The 18952-nt window shown below is 43.5% G+C and overlaps 1 protein-coding gene across 5 annotated transcripts in view; it reads right to left on the reverse strand.

Moving 5' to 3' along the window:
• Positions 1 to 11061: 11061 nt before the first annotated feature.
• PANK1 (pantothenate kinase 1) overlaps positions 11062 to 18952 on the reverse strand; it is a 30883-nt gene continuing 22992 nt past the window's right edge. For 4 of the 5 annotated variants that reach the window (XM_083740922.1, XM_083740923.1, XM_083740924.1 and 1 more), the window contains exons 5-7: positions 18762 to 18885; positions 15146 to 15271; positions 11062 to 12651 (exon numbers count right to left, since the gene is read on the reverse strand). In XM_083740922.1, the coding sequence (XP_083597048.1) occupies positions 12592 to 12651; positions 15146 to 15271; positions 18762 to 18885 (310 nt within the window). In that variant the 3' untranslated portion in view covers positions 11062 to 12591. Of the gene's footprint in view, positions 12652 to 15145; positions 15272 to 18761; positions 18899 to 18952 lie in introns of all 5 variants that reach the window. The other variant, XR_014564867.1, reaches the window with a different exon arrangement.

The raw sequence follows: 18952 nt of genomic DNA on the forward strand, positions 1-18952 counted from the left end.
GAATCAAGGGCGGCGGGGAAGCTAGCCCTCGGCGCAGGCCTGGCCCCCTCGCGCCCGGCCGGGAATCGGATTACAGGGCCGGCCTCCCTCCCCGGGATTTATTTGGGGCCCTCGGCACCGCGGAGATTTAGCCGGAGAGCAGCCGGGGGCGGGAGCAAGTGGCTGCTTAATCCAGGCCGGAGGGGAGCGGGGCCGAGCTGGAGGCAGAGGAGGGAGGAGGCTTCCCGCAGAGCCCCGCCGAAGCATGTCTACTCGGGAGTAAGTGGCGCGGAGGACAGGGAGATGCCCAGGCAGGGAGACAGAGCTGCGCCCACAGCCAAGCGTGTTTCGTCTCGCCGCGTTTTCCCGCCCTAGAAAAGGTTTTGCCGCTGCTGCTGTTTGGCCACGTTGGTGCCCAAGAGAAAAAGCCCTCGCTTGCTGCTCTGTTGTATCTGCTCCGCGGCAGAAAGCGGGGTGGCTCCGTCCTGGAAAGGAAAGGTCTGGCTAAAGGCCAGAGTGCCTCTGAGCATGGGCAAAGAGCCTTTCCCCCACCGCAATCGGTTACGCCGGAGCCGCGACACATCCTTTCAAAGTGGTTCGCGGAGAAGCTTCTCGTGGGAAAAGCAACAAGCGAGAGAACCGTGTTAAGAATGGACTTTTCACAAATATTGCTCCGAAATTCTCACTGGTCCTGTTCAGATTTTACTCGTGGTGGCGATAGTCTGCCTTTCTTCCAAGGAGCTCAAGGTACTATCAGCCTACATTTCTCTCTCTCTAACCCCCACCCCCCGGCTTTTATCCTCACAATAAGTCTGTGGTGTAGGCTAGCCTGAAATTAATCCTGGGAACTGTAGTTTACCCCTCTCGGGAGCTACAATTCCCAGAATCCTTAACAAACTGCAGTTCCCAGGATTCTTTTTAGGGTGGTGGGAGACAAGGGCTTTACATGCTTTACATGCATGGTGCTTGTGCAGCCCCTGTTTCCTAGGAGGGGGCTTTAACCTGCGTCTCTCTAGTCCCAATCCAATACACTCAACTATTGCCCAACCCTATCTTAAAAGATGCCTCTCCTGCCAATGCCATTCAGCAGGCAGGAGAATGTGCTTGTCCTGCAGTAAGTTGTGTTTACAAGGACAGGGAAACGCTGCAAGGTGCCAATCCACCTGGCCTGCTGCCCTGTCCAAGCCTCTGAGTAACAGATCATTCCACTGCTTTAATGGTGTTTATGTTTTATTGTTATACACTACCCTGATGTTTTGATACAGCCATATGCATATATATAGTGTATACAAATAAATAAATATCATATAATTTAACAGTATTGTAAAGCCAACATATTCAAGGTAGGGAACCCTTTTCATACTCAGGCCTTATTCTCATCTGCGCAACCTTCCTGGGCGAGTGGCATATGCCAGTGGGGGGTGGGGGCAGAGGTAAAAGTGTGTGAAACAATGGTTCTATCCACACTCACAAACCTTCTCTATTCAGACAACCAAGAGCCATTATGAGAGTTCAAGAACACATTCCAGACAAACAAAAAAGTCAATGAGGTTCTATAAAGCAGGTCTGGCAAGGGGGTGTACGGCCTGGGGAGAGGGCCACAATCAACCTCCAGGGCTTGTGTTTCCCGCCCTTTTTGTGCCCTCTTCCATGTTGTCCACGGGGGCGGGTTACACCTTCCATCTAGTTATACTGCACTACTGCCCTGGGGCATTTAGAACCACAAGACAGAACAATGCCTGTCAAAAAGGACATAGCTTCCAGCTAATCTTGTTGGAAAGGAAGCCTTGCAATTGCCAAGTGCATTCTATCAACTGTGGCATCTTGCATTTAGTGACTAGTTTCTTGGCAGTTGGTACTAGGGGACATGAAGAATCTTGTCTCTCTTCATGTGAACAAATGAGAACCCCTTCCTGCACCTGGGAATATAAAACCTACAAATGAGCATAAACTGCCCATGCTGGATTACTGTGTAGACTGTCTAAATCAGTTTGCCAGACAGCAAACAACCAGGTGCCCTGGGGAGTTTACATCCCAGCTGTGAATTTGAGGGACTGTTGTCTCCAGCACTGTGGGTTTGGCAATACAGTGGTACCTCAGGTTACATACGTTTCAGGTTACATACACTTCAGGTTACAGACTCTGCTAACCCAGAAATAGTGCTTCAGGTTAAGAACTTTGCTTCAGGATAAGAACAGAAATCATGCTCCGGCGGCGCGGCAGCAGCAGGAGGCCCCATTAGCTAAAGTGGTGCTTCAGGTTAAGAACAGTTTCAGGTTAAGAACGGACCTCCAGAACGAATTAAGTACTTAACCTGTGGTACCACTGTATACTACTGCTGTAAATGAAGGTTTCCTCTAGCTGTCATAATAGTCATTGATTCCATTCCATCTAAACTTCTTTAAAAGCTACATATAAAAACACAAAAAACTGGTTGGGTAAACAATATACAGTACCAGAATAATAATTTTTAAAAAATCTTTTTAAATTTAAGGAACAAGAGAGGGAGATGACATGCAAGAATCTACATTCATTCAGAAAACTTTATCCCATTCTTTAGCCAAAAAGGCTCTCCAAAATGGCTTATTGTTCATTTTAGAGATATATATTTATATATTTTTATATAACAACCAGAGTCCTTGCTTTCAGACATGACAGAAAAGGAACAAGGGATGGAGAGGGAAGAGGGCAACTGGCAAATTCTGCACCAAATCCTTGATGTTACAAGGTTCTTGTCCTGATCCACCGGCCCAAAGCAGGGCTTGTAGGAGTGGTTTGGTGCAGACACACTGAAGAAAGATGTCAAAAAACAACAGAGTGATCAGTTCCAGTGCTTTATTTTAAGAAGGCAACGTAGGCTTACAGCACAGCCTGCAGAGCCTCACTGCCTTTGCATATGCAGGATGGATACTGCAACAGTGAGAGGCCATCATGACTAGTCTGCACCCAAGCAAACGTTTTATACCTTCTTTATACCCAAAGCAGCATGCGTCACTTTGGCCAGAACTTCCCATCACTTCACCTGACCGGATGAGAGCATAGGTGGCAAATACCCAAGTCTTACAGACAGTTCCCTTTTCTGGGCTCAGAGCCCAGCAGCCCAAGCCCATCGATAAGGATAACATCAAAGCAAGGCAATCAGTTTATATCACAGCAAGTGAATATAAACATATATGAGCTCATTGTTACAACATCTACCAATTAATTGTGGCGTTATCTTGACTATGAAGATGGTGTTTGCAGAGCAGTTCTTGTAACAGGGGATTGCTGTGGGGTTTTTTGCCTTGACAGTACCTGGGAAACAGCCTGGTGTAGCCAGCCTTCTTGGAAGTAGCTGCAGTTGAGCCATACCTTGTTGACCTTAAAGGATGACGACTTGGCGCTCTGAGTCCTTGCCGGAATCCGACACCACCTTGTTGGTTCTGCAGTGCCAACACCCACAAAGCCTCTCTTCCTTACAGAACAGTTGGTTCCAAAATCTTCGGGGGGGTGTGCTTGGCCCAGACAGCTGAGAGTAACAGTGAGTGGTGTTGTTGTTTTCCCCACTACCTCCTGCTGCTGCTTCTCTTCTGCCATGAATGTCTTCTCTATGGGCACTTTCAAAGAACCACCTCTCCATTCTGTATCATGTAGTCCACCACACATGGGAAGGGTTCAGCGGTACAGCATATGCTCTGCATGCATAAGGTCCCTCCTTTTGCCTCTAGCATCTGTCCTGCTGGGTCAAGTCAAAGGCCTATCTAGTCCAGCATCTGGTTCTCACAGTGGCTAGCCAGCTGGTCTATGGGAGGCCTGCAAGCAGGACCCAAGTACAACGGAACCTTCCTCGCTTGTGATTCCCAGCAACTGACAGAGGCAAAGCACTCGCATTATGGCCATAGTGGTGGCATCTAAGCTGGTAGCTATCACTACACCAGGTATGGCTGGGAGAGACCCCTTCCTGGAGGTCTGCTCCTAAGTCAGTGTAGATTACTGTGCTAGACCAATAACCTGACTCTGGATAAGGCAGCTTCATATGTACCACCCTATTCTCTGCTTCTGTGCAGATTTGAGAGCGCAGAAAGACCCATTTCCTGACAGCTATCTGATACGCTCCAAAGTGAACTGAATCTATTGCAGAGTGTGGATGGTGCCCTATATTTGACCTCACATCTGCAAGAGCTGCATACAGAGACCAGGGTGGGGAGGTGACATAGAAGGCCATGAAGTATGCTAGTAGATCTTCTCTTGCATGGTGCTTTCTGTGTTTAGTAAAGGCCAATGGAGCCACCACACCTTTTCCTCTAAGCCACGAGAGATTGAGGACGGTCTTTGCTGGAGCATCACTGCCACCTCTGACAACTCCATAAACACAGCTAGTTGCTGGCCAGGACCCTTCCCCGCCCAGCCTGAAAGCCTTTGAAGAAATGGATGCTTGTGAGTCTGCAGCCCCACTATCGCATAGGGTGTATGCCACCCTTTCAGTTGCAGTGCTCATGTGGGTGATATTGGAACTCGCCAATAAGAATTATGATGGAGATGACAGCTCCCAATTGGGATGGCTCCAGGGGGTTTTTTTGGGGGGGGGCACTTTGGCTAGATATCCTCCATAAGCTTCCCATAGCAAGTCTTGCTCTTCACCAACACTATCACCAGCTGCTGCTTTTCCTTATCACGGCTATCGCCTCCTTGCATGCCAGGCAGACTGATCCTTTGCCTGCTGCCGCCGCCCCATTGCCTAGGCAGAAATGAGAGAGATGTAGGAAACCAGGTTGCAACGGGGAGCAGGAGGGGCAGCTCCAGGGGGCTCTTCTGAGTGGGCCCTTGACTGATGCCCCATCATGATGACCCACCATGCAGTCATAATAATCATAAAATAAAATTAATACTACTACTACTACTACTACTAATAATAATAATAATAGGTAAAGGTAAAGGTACCCCTGCCCGTACGGGCCAGTCGTGTCCAACTCTAGGGTTGCGTGCTCATCTCGCTCAAGAGGCCGTGAGCCGGCGCCGTCCGAAGACACTTCCAGGTCATGTGGCCAGCGTGACGAAGCTGCAGCTGCCGAGCCAGCACCAGCGCCACACACGGAAACACCGTTTACCTTCCTGCTATAAAGCGGTCCCTATTTATCTACTTGCACTTAAGGGTGCTTTCGAACTGCTAGGTGGGCAGGAGCTGAGACCGAACGATGGGAGCTTACCCCGCCGCGGGATTCGAACCGCCGACCATGCAATCAGCAAGTCCTAGGCACTGTGATTTTACCCACAGCGCCACCCGCATCCTAGTAATAATAATAATAATAATAACCACCAGAATAAGTGACATCTGATTCTCCTATCTTAACCAGGGGAGATGAGGGCTGGCTAGCTGGTTGGCCATTCATTATAAACGCTTTAACACAACTAAATTAGGTGGGGGAAGTAACTTGTTAGTTCAGATTAACATGTGCCAAAGCAAACACCCACACAGATATGTTAGCACAGATTTGTGTTGCCTGTCACATACTCATCAAAGGGAGTTACCAGGAAGTATTTCAAAGAACACAAGAAAGATAAGTAGGAGGTTGTTTACTTAAATGTTTGATCTCCATTGCAGGATGCTTTCAGTTAAAAAAAATGGCACTATATAACCTTTAGGCACTTGCTTTAAACTTGGTTATTCAAGGAAGTCCGTAGCTGAGAAAATGGGTTTTCTGATGGTCCTAGTCCCTCTTGTTTTTGGGTCTTGTGGAATGCTGCTTTTCTTCCTTGCTGGAATTTTAAGCTCCTTGGGTTGTGTTTTATTACGATTGTGGTTTAAGGAATTTTGTGGGGGCTTTTATATCATAATATGTTTTGATGATGTAAACCATCTTCAGTTCTCCCCTCTGCCCTTTTTATGTTACGTTTGTTTTTTTAAAAAATATTATTTCTGCATGTTAATATTTATTATTACCATTATCATTGACAAGAGATTTCTACCATGCTCCTTCAACTCTAAAAGGGTTCAAGTTAGAGAAAGTTTTGCAAATCAAAAGAAAACTGGTTCTCCCTCCCTTGTAACAACATTTTTTAATATTCAATGTGGCTAATGTCACAGTTTGACTTCACCCCAGAGGTACATTCCATTGTCTCTCAAGACAGAGGGATGCCAGCAGCATGTCACAAGTATAACCCGCCCTTCATCGTAAGATGTTCTCAGGGCGGGTCACACTATATACCAATGCATAAAACCACATATAAAAACAAAACACGCTTAAAAACGCAATATACTGTTCAATGAAGACCCACTTCTGTTTCACAATTCAACAGAAAGACCCATTGTTATTCAAAAAGCCTGGAAGAAGAGGAAGTTTTTCAAACTCTCGGTGTCTTGATTAAATACTTGTTGGCCTGATGAAAGACCTAGCAGATAGCATCCACTCCTTTTTAACCGTACCAGATTAATTTGGGGCTTTATCCTTTATTAGACATAGCAAACCACACATTATCAAACAAACTCCTTATACAAATTGTGCAAAATATGAATTCAGTATAACAAGATCTTTAACTCCAGAGAAAATCAATTTGCATAAATAATACAATATAACACTATCACATCCCCGATCAATTAAGAACCACTAAATCTCTTTATAATGGCCCAGTCTTTCTACATGGACAGCACTCAAAAATTCAGCCACTATTAAAGTAATTTGATCATTCCTGTCCAAGAGCAGGTCCTAAACCGTTGGTGGCATAGAATTGAGCCTGTTAAGTTGTAAGGCCTCTAATAATTGTCTTCTGGCATAAATGCCAAAATCACAAGAAAAGAAAATATTTGGGGGCTTTATTTTCTTTCCCAATGCAATTGTCTACTCAATGACACTTTAAAAGTGGGAGAAAGTAATCACGCAGGGTCTTAGGGGAAAGGAACTGCCCTCAATTCATTATACCATCACAAGGGACTCCTAATAAGGCTTGGACATATCAGAGATAGTATGCACTACCTTTGACCTGTTGGATCCTGTGCCAAGAGGGCTCTCAGTTGGTGGGTTCCTTAATGGATCTAGGACCCAACAACTGCCCCATCTTGCCAGTGCATGGTGCCTGCTCTGGTTCAGCAGAGACATAACATACATTGCATCCTCCATGTAGCGTATAATTGCACAACTCTATATGGGGAGTAAAGCTCCTAGCATGGCAGCTGCTATTCACACTGATCTCTAGATCTCTTGGCCATGTGCAACAAATAGTGCATGCAGAAGTCTGCACCATACGGATGTTGCTGAAGATTCTCAGCACCTTGCCAAAGTCACATGCCTGTCGCAGCATTTTGCCTGGGCCAAGTGGGTCAGCAGCTTGCAAGCTATAGCTGTCTCAACTGGCACTACTGGTTGCAAGCCAATCAGCAGCAGGTGTGTGTATATATAGACTGGATGAGTTTTTACTTCAGCTAACATTCACACAACTACGTATGTTCCATGCGTGCATGGATTTACTCAAGCCACATATTCGACATCTCGAAAAAGTGACCACCACATTCGTATGTCTATTGGCCTCTTCACTCATTCAGCTGTACATGTGTCACTCAGTATATCAAAGAGGCTAATGGCAGGGTGGGCTTCTATTCATGGTCTCAAAAGAAACAAGTCGTTGGTACACATGTTTAGGAATCACTAGTTTAAATCAAAGATATGGCTTGTAGGCAATATCTAGTTCCCTAAAGCCTGGGGGTTTGTGGACAGTCTTCTTAGGAGCTACAGTGGTGCCTCGCAAGACGAAATTAATTCGTTCCGCAAGTTTTTTCTTCTTGCAAGTTTTTCGTCTTGCGAAGCACGGTTTCCCATAGGAATGCATTGAAAATCAATCAATGCGTTCCTATGGAAACCGCCTTCAGACCAGGTCCGGGGACAGTCTGTCCCCCGACCTCTTCTGAAGGCTGGGGGGGGGACAAGGGCTTTTTTTCCCACCGCCAGCCTTCAGAAGGCTGTTCTGAAGGCTGGCGGTGGGAAGAAAAGCCCTTCTCCCCACCTCCCGCCCCGCAAGCTCTGGGGACAGGAGGGCTTTGCTACCGACCGCCAGCATTTTAAAAGCCCCCGGGACAGCGGATTTAAAAATGCTGGCGGGCGGCAGCGAAGCCTCCACTGTCCCGGGGCGATTTTAAAATGCTGGCGGGCGGCAGCGAAGTCTCCGCTGTCCTGGGAAGGCTGGCGGGGGGGAGCAAAGACTTTCGCCCCCCGCCGGCCTTTAGAAGAGGTCCAGGACCTCTTCTGAAGGCCGGCAGGGGGCGAAAGTCTTTGCTCCCCCCTGCCTGCCTTCAAAAGCCGTCGGGATAGCGGAGAAACGCGCTGTGCTTCTCCATTATCCCGGGAAGGCAGGCAGGGGGGAGCAAAGACTTTCGCCCCCCGCCGGCCTTCAGAAGAGGTCCTGGACCTCTTCTGAAGGCCGGCGGTGGGCGAAAGTCTTTGCTCCCGACGGCCAGCATTTAAAAAGCGGTCCGGGATAGCAGGAAAGCGCAGCTGGACCTCTTCTGAAGGCCGGAGGGGGGCGAAAGGCTTTGCTCCCCACCGCTAGCATTTAAAAGAGGTCCCCGGAGATTTCCCTATGGGCTTCCTTAGTGCGAAGCAAGCCCATAGGGAAATTCGTCTTGCGGAACGACTCAAAAACGGAAAACTCTTTCGTCTTGCGAGTTTTTCATTTTGCGAGGCGTTCGTCTTGCGGGGCACCACTGTACAACATTTGTCTGTGGAGCACACAAATGAAAAGTGTGGTTGTACACACACAACACTAAGCTAAGTTATAACTGTGTCTGTGTGAGCTAAAAGACCACTTCTGAGGTTTCCCTTGGCCCATGAAACAAGAACACTTCTCTGTGGTAGCACTCTGTTCACTTGGGTGTTTCAAAACCAGAGAGCAAGTTTTAATTAAAAGAGAAAACCCAGAAGCATCTCACCACAACGTGATTCACAGAGGCAGCACTGAAAAGGCCATACAGCAAGTGGACTCCTAAACAATAAGAACCAAATCCTATACAGTCCTTCAAACACCATCAGCATGGAAAAAAATATTTAGCTATAGTGAAATAACATACTGTTCAACACTGGCATTAATTGTTTCGAAAACACAGCACACAACAATAGCAGGGATAGGTATACGAGTGACAGATAAAAAATAATTTAACGAATGTTAGCTCTTGTCTCTGATTCAAATCTTTCTGACATATTTCATGTAGCTATTGCTTTCCCTTACCTGGCACACCCAAAAATATTCTAAAAGCGGCATTCCTTTGCAATTACTTTGACATGTTGCTCTCCGCAGAATTGCTCTTGCATGCACCAACAGCACATAAGGTGTCCGGTTAGGATATTTCCCAGTGAAATCTGGACGTACAAAAACATGTCGGATTTATTGCACCTGAAGGGTTTCAAACAAAGTCGGCCAAAGACTACCTGTGTAAACCTCATTGAAAGGAATGGTGATTATGCCTCAAAACCAACTAACAGAATTTAGCATTTATGTAGCACCCCTCCATACAATCACTTCAGAAAATCCTTCAGTTTTCAAAAACGGATAGGCATTAATATCTCCATGTTACAGATGAAGGGCTGACACAGAACTGATTCACACAAATATTTCTATCATCTGAGGACCTTAAACAGTGGGGGTGACTTACATGTGTGAACAGACTATTACAGTTAACTACGTAAGGAAAGCTTGCTGGATCAGGCCAACCAGGTGCCTGTGAGAAAACCTCAAGCAGGAGCCGAGCACATGAGCACTTTCTCTCCTCCTGTGGTTTCCAGCAACTGGTATTAAGAAACCTTCTTGCCTCAGACTATGGAACAGAGCATAGTCACCATGGCTTAGTGGCCATTGATAGCCTTATCCCCCGCAAATTTGTCTTTTAAAGCCATCCGGTCTGGTGGCCATCACTGCCTCCTGTGGGAGCAAGCTCCAGTTGGACTATGTGCTGCCGTTATGCTGCAGCCCAGTTTTCTCACCACTCCATATACAATGCTCTTCAGGGCTGGTAAAGACTCGACTGAACGTCCAGCGAAGAGCCACTACAAGGAGACATTTGACCTCCGAGTCTGGGGGTACAGTAGAGACACAATTCTCGTTCTCTGGCCCTTTATATACACAACACATTCTGTATTTTTTTTTTAATCTGCCTTTGAATCTGAGAATAAGCTTGTCTATTATTATTTCTTACAAAATAAAAACAAACTGTGGACGTTCTGTCAGAAAGCATTTTGGAAGTTCTTATGAATCACAAAATCCCACAAGAGACGTGTTTGAAAACCTCAAACTCCCGTCCAACAATGCCCTCTACTGGAAGAATTAAAGCATGCAAGAAAGAGATCTGGCTAACAACACAGTGGTACCTGAGGTTACAGACGCTTCAGGTTACAGACTCCGCTAACCCAGAAATAGTACCTCAGGTTAAGAACTTTGCTTCATGATAAAGAACAGAAATTGTGTGGCGGCAGCACAGCAGCAGCAGGAGGCCCCATTAGCTAAAGTGCTGCTTCAGCTTAAGAACAGTTTCAGGTTAAGAACGGACCTCCGGAACGAATTAAGTTCTTAACCCAAGGTACCACTGTACTGCATTTGAAGAGGCCTCCATGAGAGAACACAAGAGGCATTTTCTGACTGGGGGTGGGTGTCACCAAAAGACAAAGAGTAAATTACTTTCTCTGCATCGCCTAAATTTCCTGCTGCTTTTTGCATTGTTCTGTCAGGGTTCGTCATATATACTCAGCTCCAGAGTTGCTTGGTAGACAACATGTAAAGTACTGTATCTAAATTCATATATTTGTTGAGCCTCTAAGTCCCTCCCCCACCCTGAAAAGAGTATTCGATGCTGCTGCTCATCCTGCCCATATACCTACTGTAATGTATGTAGGTGTTCATAAATGCTACTTTATAACTCCGCCCACAAATGTTAAATCCAGTATTTTAGGTATAATGGCAGGGATTTAGGTGTGTAACTGGACTGTCCACTTTTGGGTGTTATGTTCAGCTGGCTTCCCCCCCCCCCTGCATTTTTTAAAACAATCCAACAAATAAGCACTTGTAATGAAAACCTGAAAAGAAAAGGAGGACTGTAAAGCTCTTAAATGAAAAGGAGGCCATGGATGCATTCAAAGCCATCACAACAGTAATGGATTCTTTTTATTTCAGCCAGGTAAGTGAACAGTTAGTGTTAATTTATTAAAGGTTTCAAGGTAAAGAAATCAAATACTGTATTGCAAACAAATAATTCAAATTTATTAGAGACAACGTTTGCTCCTTAAAGCTAATGCTGTCGTCTCCCGCCACCATGTGACGGACATTTTACATTTTGCAAAAACAGAACCGTCTTTCCAAAGTGAATCAACAGGGTAGAAAGGAACTTAGGAAATTAATCTGTTCTTTGCTAGGCCCATAATTTTTGTAGTTGATCAGCCAGGGCATGTAGTTAATTCACTCAAACATTTTTAAATTTGAACATTTTATACCACTACGTCATTTGTTCCTTGTGGTAAATATCAATAAGAACTTCTAAGAAATAGTATACATTAATACTCAACATGTGGTCTGACACATTTGACATTTTTAAAAGTGTCAGATATATGGCATGGTATTTGTCTTGTAACAGCCGAATAACTTTTCAGCATACTAAAAATGTATTTTAAGTAAGGCCCAGTTCTCACAAACAGCAGAGGAGGTGGTTAAACTTGCTGGATTGTACCATTTTCAGATTTCAGGTAGGGGTTCACAGGATTGAATGCTTCTCCATAAGAAAAAAAGAAGAAAAATACATCTGCATGTAGAATGCTGGCATGAGAGGGGAAGAGATATGTTTTCTTTGCATGCAGGTACATTCAGGTATGTAAGAATACAGGTCTACCACGTCATCTGCAGACTGTGAGAACTAGCCCTCCCCCCCTGCCCATGGCCCAATAATCTTTTTTTTTTTCCCAGCTCAGCGTACCACAAATAAGGATTCCAGTGCTACAAGGAATAGATAACTCATTGTGCGAGTTTCTGAAAGGAAAGGTTGAGGTCTTCTTCCTATTTTCGGTGGATTTGATGACAACATGGACAGTCAAAGAAAGTTTGGGGAAGATGGAAACACAGTTTAATAATAATAATAATAAAAATGAAGGCAACAAGATTCATTACTTTACTGCTCACACTATATACTAGTTTTGCGGTTTCACCTGAAACCAACAGCAATCATGAAACGTCATGAAAGATTTAATAAAAAAAATCTCCTAGAGCAATTACTAAAAGAATAATTATATCACACTAGGTCAGTAAACCCTAGAAGAAAAATAATAAAATAAAACCAGTGTCGTCACATATCTTAGGTCCATTTCCCACACATATCCACTTTTTAGATACGATCCATAAAAATCTGCCATGTTTGGCAACATTGCACATTTTTTTTGTCTTAAAAAAATGTTTTATACAGTTAAAATTGCCTCTTTTTTCTTTTAGATTCCTGGTACGAATTCTAAAGCTAATGTCCAACCCTAAAGTTAAAAGATCAGCTAAAAGGAGTTTAAATTATTATTTACAAATCCAGCAGGTAAGAGTGTCCATCATGGCTTCTTTCCGTCCTCCTAGCAGCTGTCCTTCTTGTAGCAGCTTCTACAGGCATTTGGGCTCCTGGAGGCTTCATCATTGATCATCTGTCATTTTAAGCAATTCCAGAAGGGCCCCAACAGCACCGAAATAACCCTTCAAAGTTATTGAAAGGAGAGGAAGGCGTTAGTACGTAATGTTGTTTGAGCTCAAACCACTTGTCACAGAGTCAATGAGTTTAGCACAACATAAAGCAAGTGCTCTCTCTCTCTCTCTTTAAACAAAGGTGCAAGTCTGAAAACATCTGAAACATCAGACAAGCAGGTACTGCAAAACAAAATACAGTGCTGTTTGAGAGCAAAGGAAGGAATCCATACCAGCCAGGGCCAATTCTACTGGAAATTCAAGTGAATGCTGGGAGCAAGCAGCAAGCAAGCATATTGTCTATTCAGTAGAGCTGTTCTCAGAACTTCTGAACGCTTAAAAGTAGTTGGGCCCGGTAAAAGATGACATAAATATTCCACATTTTGTACAAATACAAAAGCCAGAACTGATTTTGTTTGCATGCATATGTCACTGGATGTCATTTGGAACTTCTTCCAGTGGAAGAAATGTTTGGACCCTTGGAAGAGAGTCATCGTAACATAAACAGGTAATTTCCTTGCCTGTATTTTACTTGCACTGAGCTGTAAGTAAGGCACTGGGTTGCTGTACAAGTCCCTACACCTGAGGACGTGGATAGAGACTTCTATAAGTGTGCTATAAAAGTCACAAGGACATCTAAGCTTGCCAGTATGCTGTGGTATGGAAACAGGCCCTAAGGGAGATTTCACAGTTACTTATAGCTTTATCATTCTACTCTCAATTGGTTAAATGGGGGGGGGGGCATGGCATTATGCATTACAGGTGCCATTTGGAAACTACTTTAACACAGCGTGAGAACCGTAACTATGTGCTGAATTGTTTGCACCATTTCACCATGTGAGTAAAGCAGTTTTCTCCACAATGTTGGAAAGAGCCAGAAAGGGTTATGTGGAGAGGAAGGAGATGTTACATCCAAATGGTTCACCCAGTGAAGACAGCACCCCCTCTGAACGAATTAAAACAGCCTTCAAGTGGCACTCTTTCCTAGAGTGTGTGCATGTCAACACACACACACACACACACACACAGAGAGAGAGAGAGAGAGAGAGAGAGAGAGAGAGAGAGAGAGAGCTGTGTTTACATGTCATGCTAAACCATAGTTTAGCACAAAATCAAAGAGCAGGAATGAGCTTCAGCAAGCATTAGGCTTGCCCTTTCCTCTCCCACCTGTCTAGGAGGCATTTAGACACTGTCTGCTTGGTTGTTAAGATTAACCACCGTCTCAACTGTTAGTTTAAACAAGCCCACTTCTGTAACTATGGTATGAAGTTGACTTATTTGAAAATAACAATAGCTAATAGCAACCGCAGGGTTTGTCTGGATGACGTGACAAATCACATGCAGCGAAAGTAAAAGCCGTAGCTCCTGATACCAAAGTAACCCAAGCTGGGTTGTTTAAACTAACTACAGTGGTACCTTGGTTCTCAAACTTAATCTGTTCTGGAAGTCCATTTGACTTCGAAATGTTCAAAAACCTTCTGATTGGTGCAGGTGCCCCGGAAACAATAGCCGACCGGACATTTGGCTTCCAAAAAGTTTGAAAACCAGAACACTTACTTTCAGGTTTTCAGTTTTTGGGAACCACGGCATTTGAGAACCAAGGTACCACTGTACTGCAAAGATTAATCACAGTCCTGGGTACTACAGCAAACTGTGGTTAATATAAACCTACTCAGATTATTGGAATAATCACTTACATGTTTCTCAAGTTTAAGAGGAATACATCATGAATACACAAAAGATTGTGGATTGTTGTTCTGAGGAAGACGTGCCCCTGATGCAGGCCATGTATTCTATTCAGAGCCAGTTTTTTTATTTGTCTTTTCTGTTTTTGTTTTATTTCGCATTTTAAATTATGCTTGTTATAGCTGGTTGAATTGTTTTATTCCTCGTAATTTCATTGTAGTGTTCATGTGAAAGCACATTTGCAATTTTAAATTTATTTGAAATTCATTTTTGGACAAAGGGTGGATTATAGAATTTTGCAATAAAGAAATGAAAGCCTGTCCGGAAGAGATGGGAGGAGGAAGCATGCAAGTCCAAAACTCCGTGAAACTTGTACATGTCCTGGAAAATGATAGCATTGTGCAACATGCAAATGTAGCCAGAAGCTCCCTGGATCTATCGCTACCAAGCACCTATGTTCATGAAAACTAACTACAAATACTCCTATTCGACTCTATAACACAAAGTATTTTATTTTTGCATTCCATTGCTTCAATACTAATTAAGAAGCCTATTCAACTTCTACAGTTCACAGTCTTTCCCCACCCCAGCACAGTTTTGTTAAGACCCATCAATTATCCCAATTAAAAATGTTTCTTTCCCATCGTCATTCGATGGCTGCACATAAACTACAATGGCAGATATCACCTCTATATTTGAATGGGTCTTTCTATTTACATTTCGGGAACTGGAGAAAGTCCAATCACAACTCAAACCATGACTTCACTAGCAGATCAGCTGAGTTACATATATATACATATTTCTTTTGAACAGTCTTTACCTCGTGTTCCAAAAAGAGAGCTTTGAGTTGTCCCTTTGACCAGTAGTCCATGGCATATGCAAGTACCTTCATAGCGACCATGTTTATTCTCAGGAAGTTTCCGACAAACACCACCCTCTCAATGTTCTGCAAAAATTAGGAAAATATATACATTCAACAAGGTGCCATGTTTAGCTTAAAACTTATGGAATTCACAGCTATGATATTCATTCAGTGTTCATCAGATGTCTCCTAACAGTAAAGCATCAGAAAGACAATCAAAACTAGATTACCTTATTTCAATAGGATTGTAAACCAGTGGAACATTTCCCCTTAAACTAGAACACTTTTTGAGGGCAATGTTATGAAGTTTCTGTACAGTCAAACCTCCGCTCCCGAATGGCTCCATTTTCGAACGAACGAGGTTTGACTATAGTACTATTAAGACCATCAGAATTGTTTGACAGTGGGATGGACCACCTAGGGAGGTTGTGGACGATTTTCACTTAGCAACTACCTTTTTTAAGTAAAGCAGCCCTCATGATAACACAACCTACCAAATGTCCTCCAGATAGCCACAAAAAAAACTATACCATCCCATCTTCTCTCCCACCCGTACATACTGTGATACGTATTCTGTGATAGATGAACAAACTAAGGAAGAAAACAGCAAGGGAGAGACACTCTGGGCTCCAATCCTATACACACATCCATCAGTATTTAGCATGACTGATCTGCTTTGGAAAGAACAGGACAGCAAAAATTGTTCAAGTTCACACTACTTAGGGCAGTCAAAGTGCTATCCCAAAAGTGCAGTTTCAGTCCCAAACTGACAGTCCAATTAACACCCTTGGGGGCTTGGGTGACTAAATAAGCACTAGCCTCTTCTTATGAATCACTGCAAGTTATTTTTTGCTTGGAAATCTTTCAGGTGTTAATGTGATAAGGACTGGTGTTAATCAAGCACATCTGAAGTCTGCCTCCCCTGACAACTCAGTGCTTTTCCGACATTCCAATCAGTAAAATCAGAAAATACTTAGTTTGGCATTTGTATGGTGCTTTTTTGAACTTCTCTTTGAAACCTCCACAGAACATTTTTATCTTTACGAGTACCCTGTTAAGTGGGCTGGTGCTGCTTCCAACCCCAAATCTGAAGCTAAGTGATGGCCATTTAGGGCCACCCATCTTGATTTGAGTGAAACCTTTCCTGGGACACTGTCCATGCCCTTTACTACTTACTTAAGCTTCTAGAAATGTTTTTTAAAACAAACAAACAAAAATCCTAAATGTTTATAGAAACATGGAGGCTTCATTTTTAAGATGACTTAGGGATTCTATAACACAATGTATTTAGCTAGATGTCTTACTGTGTAAAAATGTGCATGGCTCAACCATGGTCTTAAGAAAAAATGGGGAGCTTAGGGAGGAAAGAACCATTTGCTACTTGCATTCCACCTAACAGAGGCACAGAAGTTTGGCTTTGTATTAGGCAAGCTTCCCATGTTCAATTCTCTGTTAAGGTAGCAATAATGGTTTGGAAGAACATACGAAATGAGCCATAGATTAACAAACACCAGACCTTTGTAAAAATGTTGCTTGGTTCAGAAGACCACTGGGACGCAGGTGCAAGCACAGAACCCTAAAATCCATTTTTTTCCTCTGTCAAATATAATTCATTAACTCATTCCTTTATTTGTATGCCGCTTTTCCGCACACATATCATGCTCAAAGTGGCTTACAACAAAGCAACAGGGATGCATTTCAAACAATCACCACAAAAACTGTTTCATAATAACACAGCAAAACAATAACATAGCAACAATTTCATAACGTAGCAAAATAATAGCAATTAGTAACAGTTTATCTGAATCTGTACAATCCCATCTATTCATACTCGTATCGTATCACAAGTTCCTTCGTGATATTCATGCTTTCACAACCAAATCACCACCATCCTCTTTCAAAACCAAGTATGCCAGTCTACAAGTGGCGATAAGTCTCTTCATTTTAAATGTACCCTGTGTTACTCACTGCAGCTAACTCTCTATGCTTTGATAGCCCTGTACAATGCTGCTTGAACTCCATGCCACAAGGCAACACTGTAAAGAAGCTGAAAGCAAAGAGAAAGACTACTTGTTTCCCCGAGAAGCTTCTAAGAATACTTCGATATGAAAGGTTTCTTATCATTCAGGAATATTGAAAGACGTTCTCAGTCGCCAACACTGAAGCAATTAACAAATTGATTCGTATGTACTGGATTTGCTGGGTTTGTTATATATTAGACTTCTGCAACTCCACCAAATGCCCCAAAGTTATGGCAGACATGTGGCTGTTGTCAAAACAGTGAACCTGTGTCTTTTCCTTCTCTCTCTCTCCCTTACTGCGAGAAGAGAAGCTACAGGTAACCAGGCAGAGGGCCTTCTCAGTAGTGGTGCCCATCCTGTGGAACGCCCTCCCATCAGATGTCAAGGAGATAAGGAACTATACAACCTTCAGAAGATATCTGAAGGCAGCCCTGTATTGAGAAGTTTTATTGTTTAATGTTTTGTTGTGTTTTTGTATACGCTGGAAGCAGCCCAGAATGGCTGGGGCAACCCAGTCAGATGGGTGGGGTATAAATAATAAAATTATTTATTATTATTATTATTAGCAACAGAGTATTCCATTGTTGTGAGTTTACTTGCCTCAACAAGTGACACAGCCAATTAAATGAACAGGAGGTAAAATATGGAGCTTACATAAAATGTTAACTATAGATAGATAGATAAGACTGTCCCTGACCACAGACTCTTAAGTCTAGTAGAAACAACACAAAAAAGGGGGGGAATGGGTAAAGAACAAGAAAGTAAACACTGGAGCAGCTGCTGCTTCAATGGCTGAAGGATGCCCTTGGCAAGAGGTATTGGCTTCACAACTACAGGTGCTGACATGCCGAAAGCCACTACTGAGTGTCACTGCTGAACAGTGATGCTCTTCCTAGCTCTGCACTGCACTGGTGCCAACTTGCAGGTGTCAAGTTAACAAATGCACACCTTCAAAGGTGCCATGCCATAGTCAACATCACTATCAAACCAGGTTCCATCAGGCATATGAATATGACTGGAAGCTCTTGTGGGTTGACCTTAAAAAGAATGCAGAGGTGTTTCTGGACGCTACAGGATTCTCCAGACGGTAGCCCAAAATAATAATAATCCAGAATGCTTGAATGAATGACAACCAATTCGACAGCAAGCCTTCAGGAAGTATTTTACACAAAGGACCTATCAGCGTACAAAGTAGTATTCACTACTAGCCTCATTCACCACCACATCAGTTCACACGGTTACACTGTTAATATTGGTGGTCTAAGAGGACACAGCTGAGAAGCAGGCTTTGCACAGAGGTGGGATTCCATTGCTGGTGCTCAACTATAAGAATACGCCAGGAGACGTCAAGCACTGTGTATGAATGAAGAGGCACTGTGATTCTGTTCGTTTTAGCTATTGAAAAGAAAACTCTGTGGATCGTTCTGTCAAAGCTTCACATGAGAACTGCAAAAAAATATTCTTCGGTATTTAACTAATGGAAAACCAGAGATCAAAGTAACACAGTAGCACAACAGCAGCTTTCCAAAGCTTGCTAATCAGCATGTTCTTACCTCATTCAGAGCACACATCCGAGCGATGGAGCCGATGTTATTGGTGATGGTAACTAAGGTCGCTCTTGCTAGGTCCTCTTTACTGATGGAATCTCGCTTTTCTTTGCTCATCATGTTGCCGAAGCTGTGTGATAATACTAGAGGATATGATCTTTCTTACATTTTTCAGAAAGGTCAAGGTATCTAAAAAA

The sequence above is a fragment of the Podarcis gaigeae genome, assembly GCF_964106915.1.
Source record: "Podarcis gaigeae genome assembly, chromosome: 5".
Classification (NCBI taxonomy): Eukaryota; Metazoa; Chordata; class Lepidosauria; order Squamata; family Lacertidae; genus Podarcis; species Podarcis gaigeae.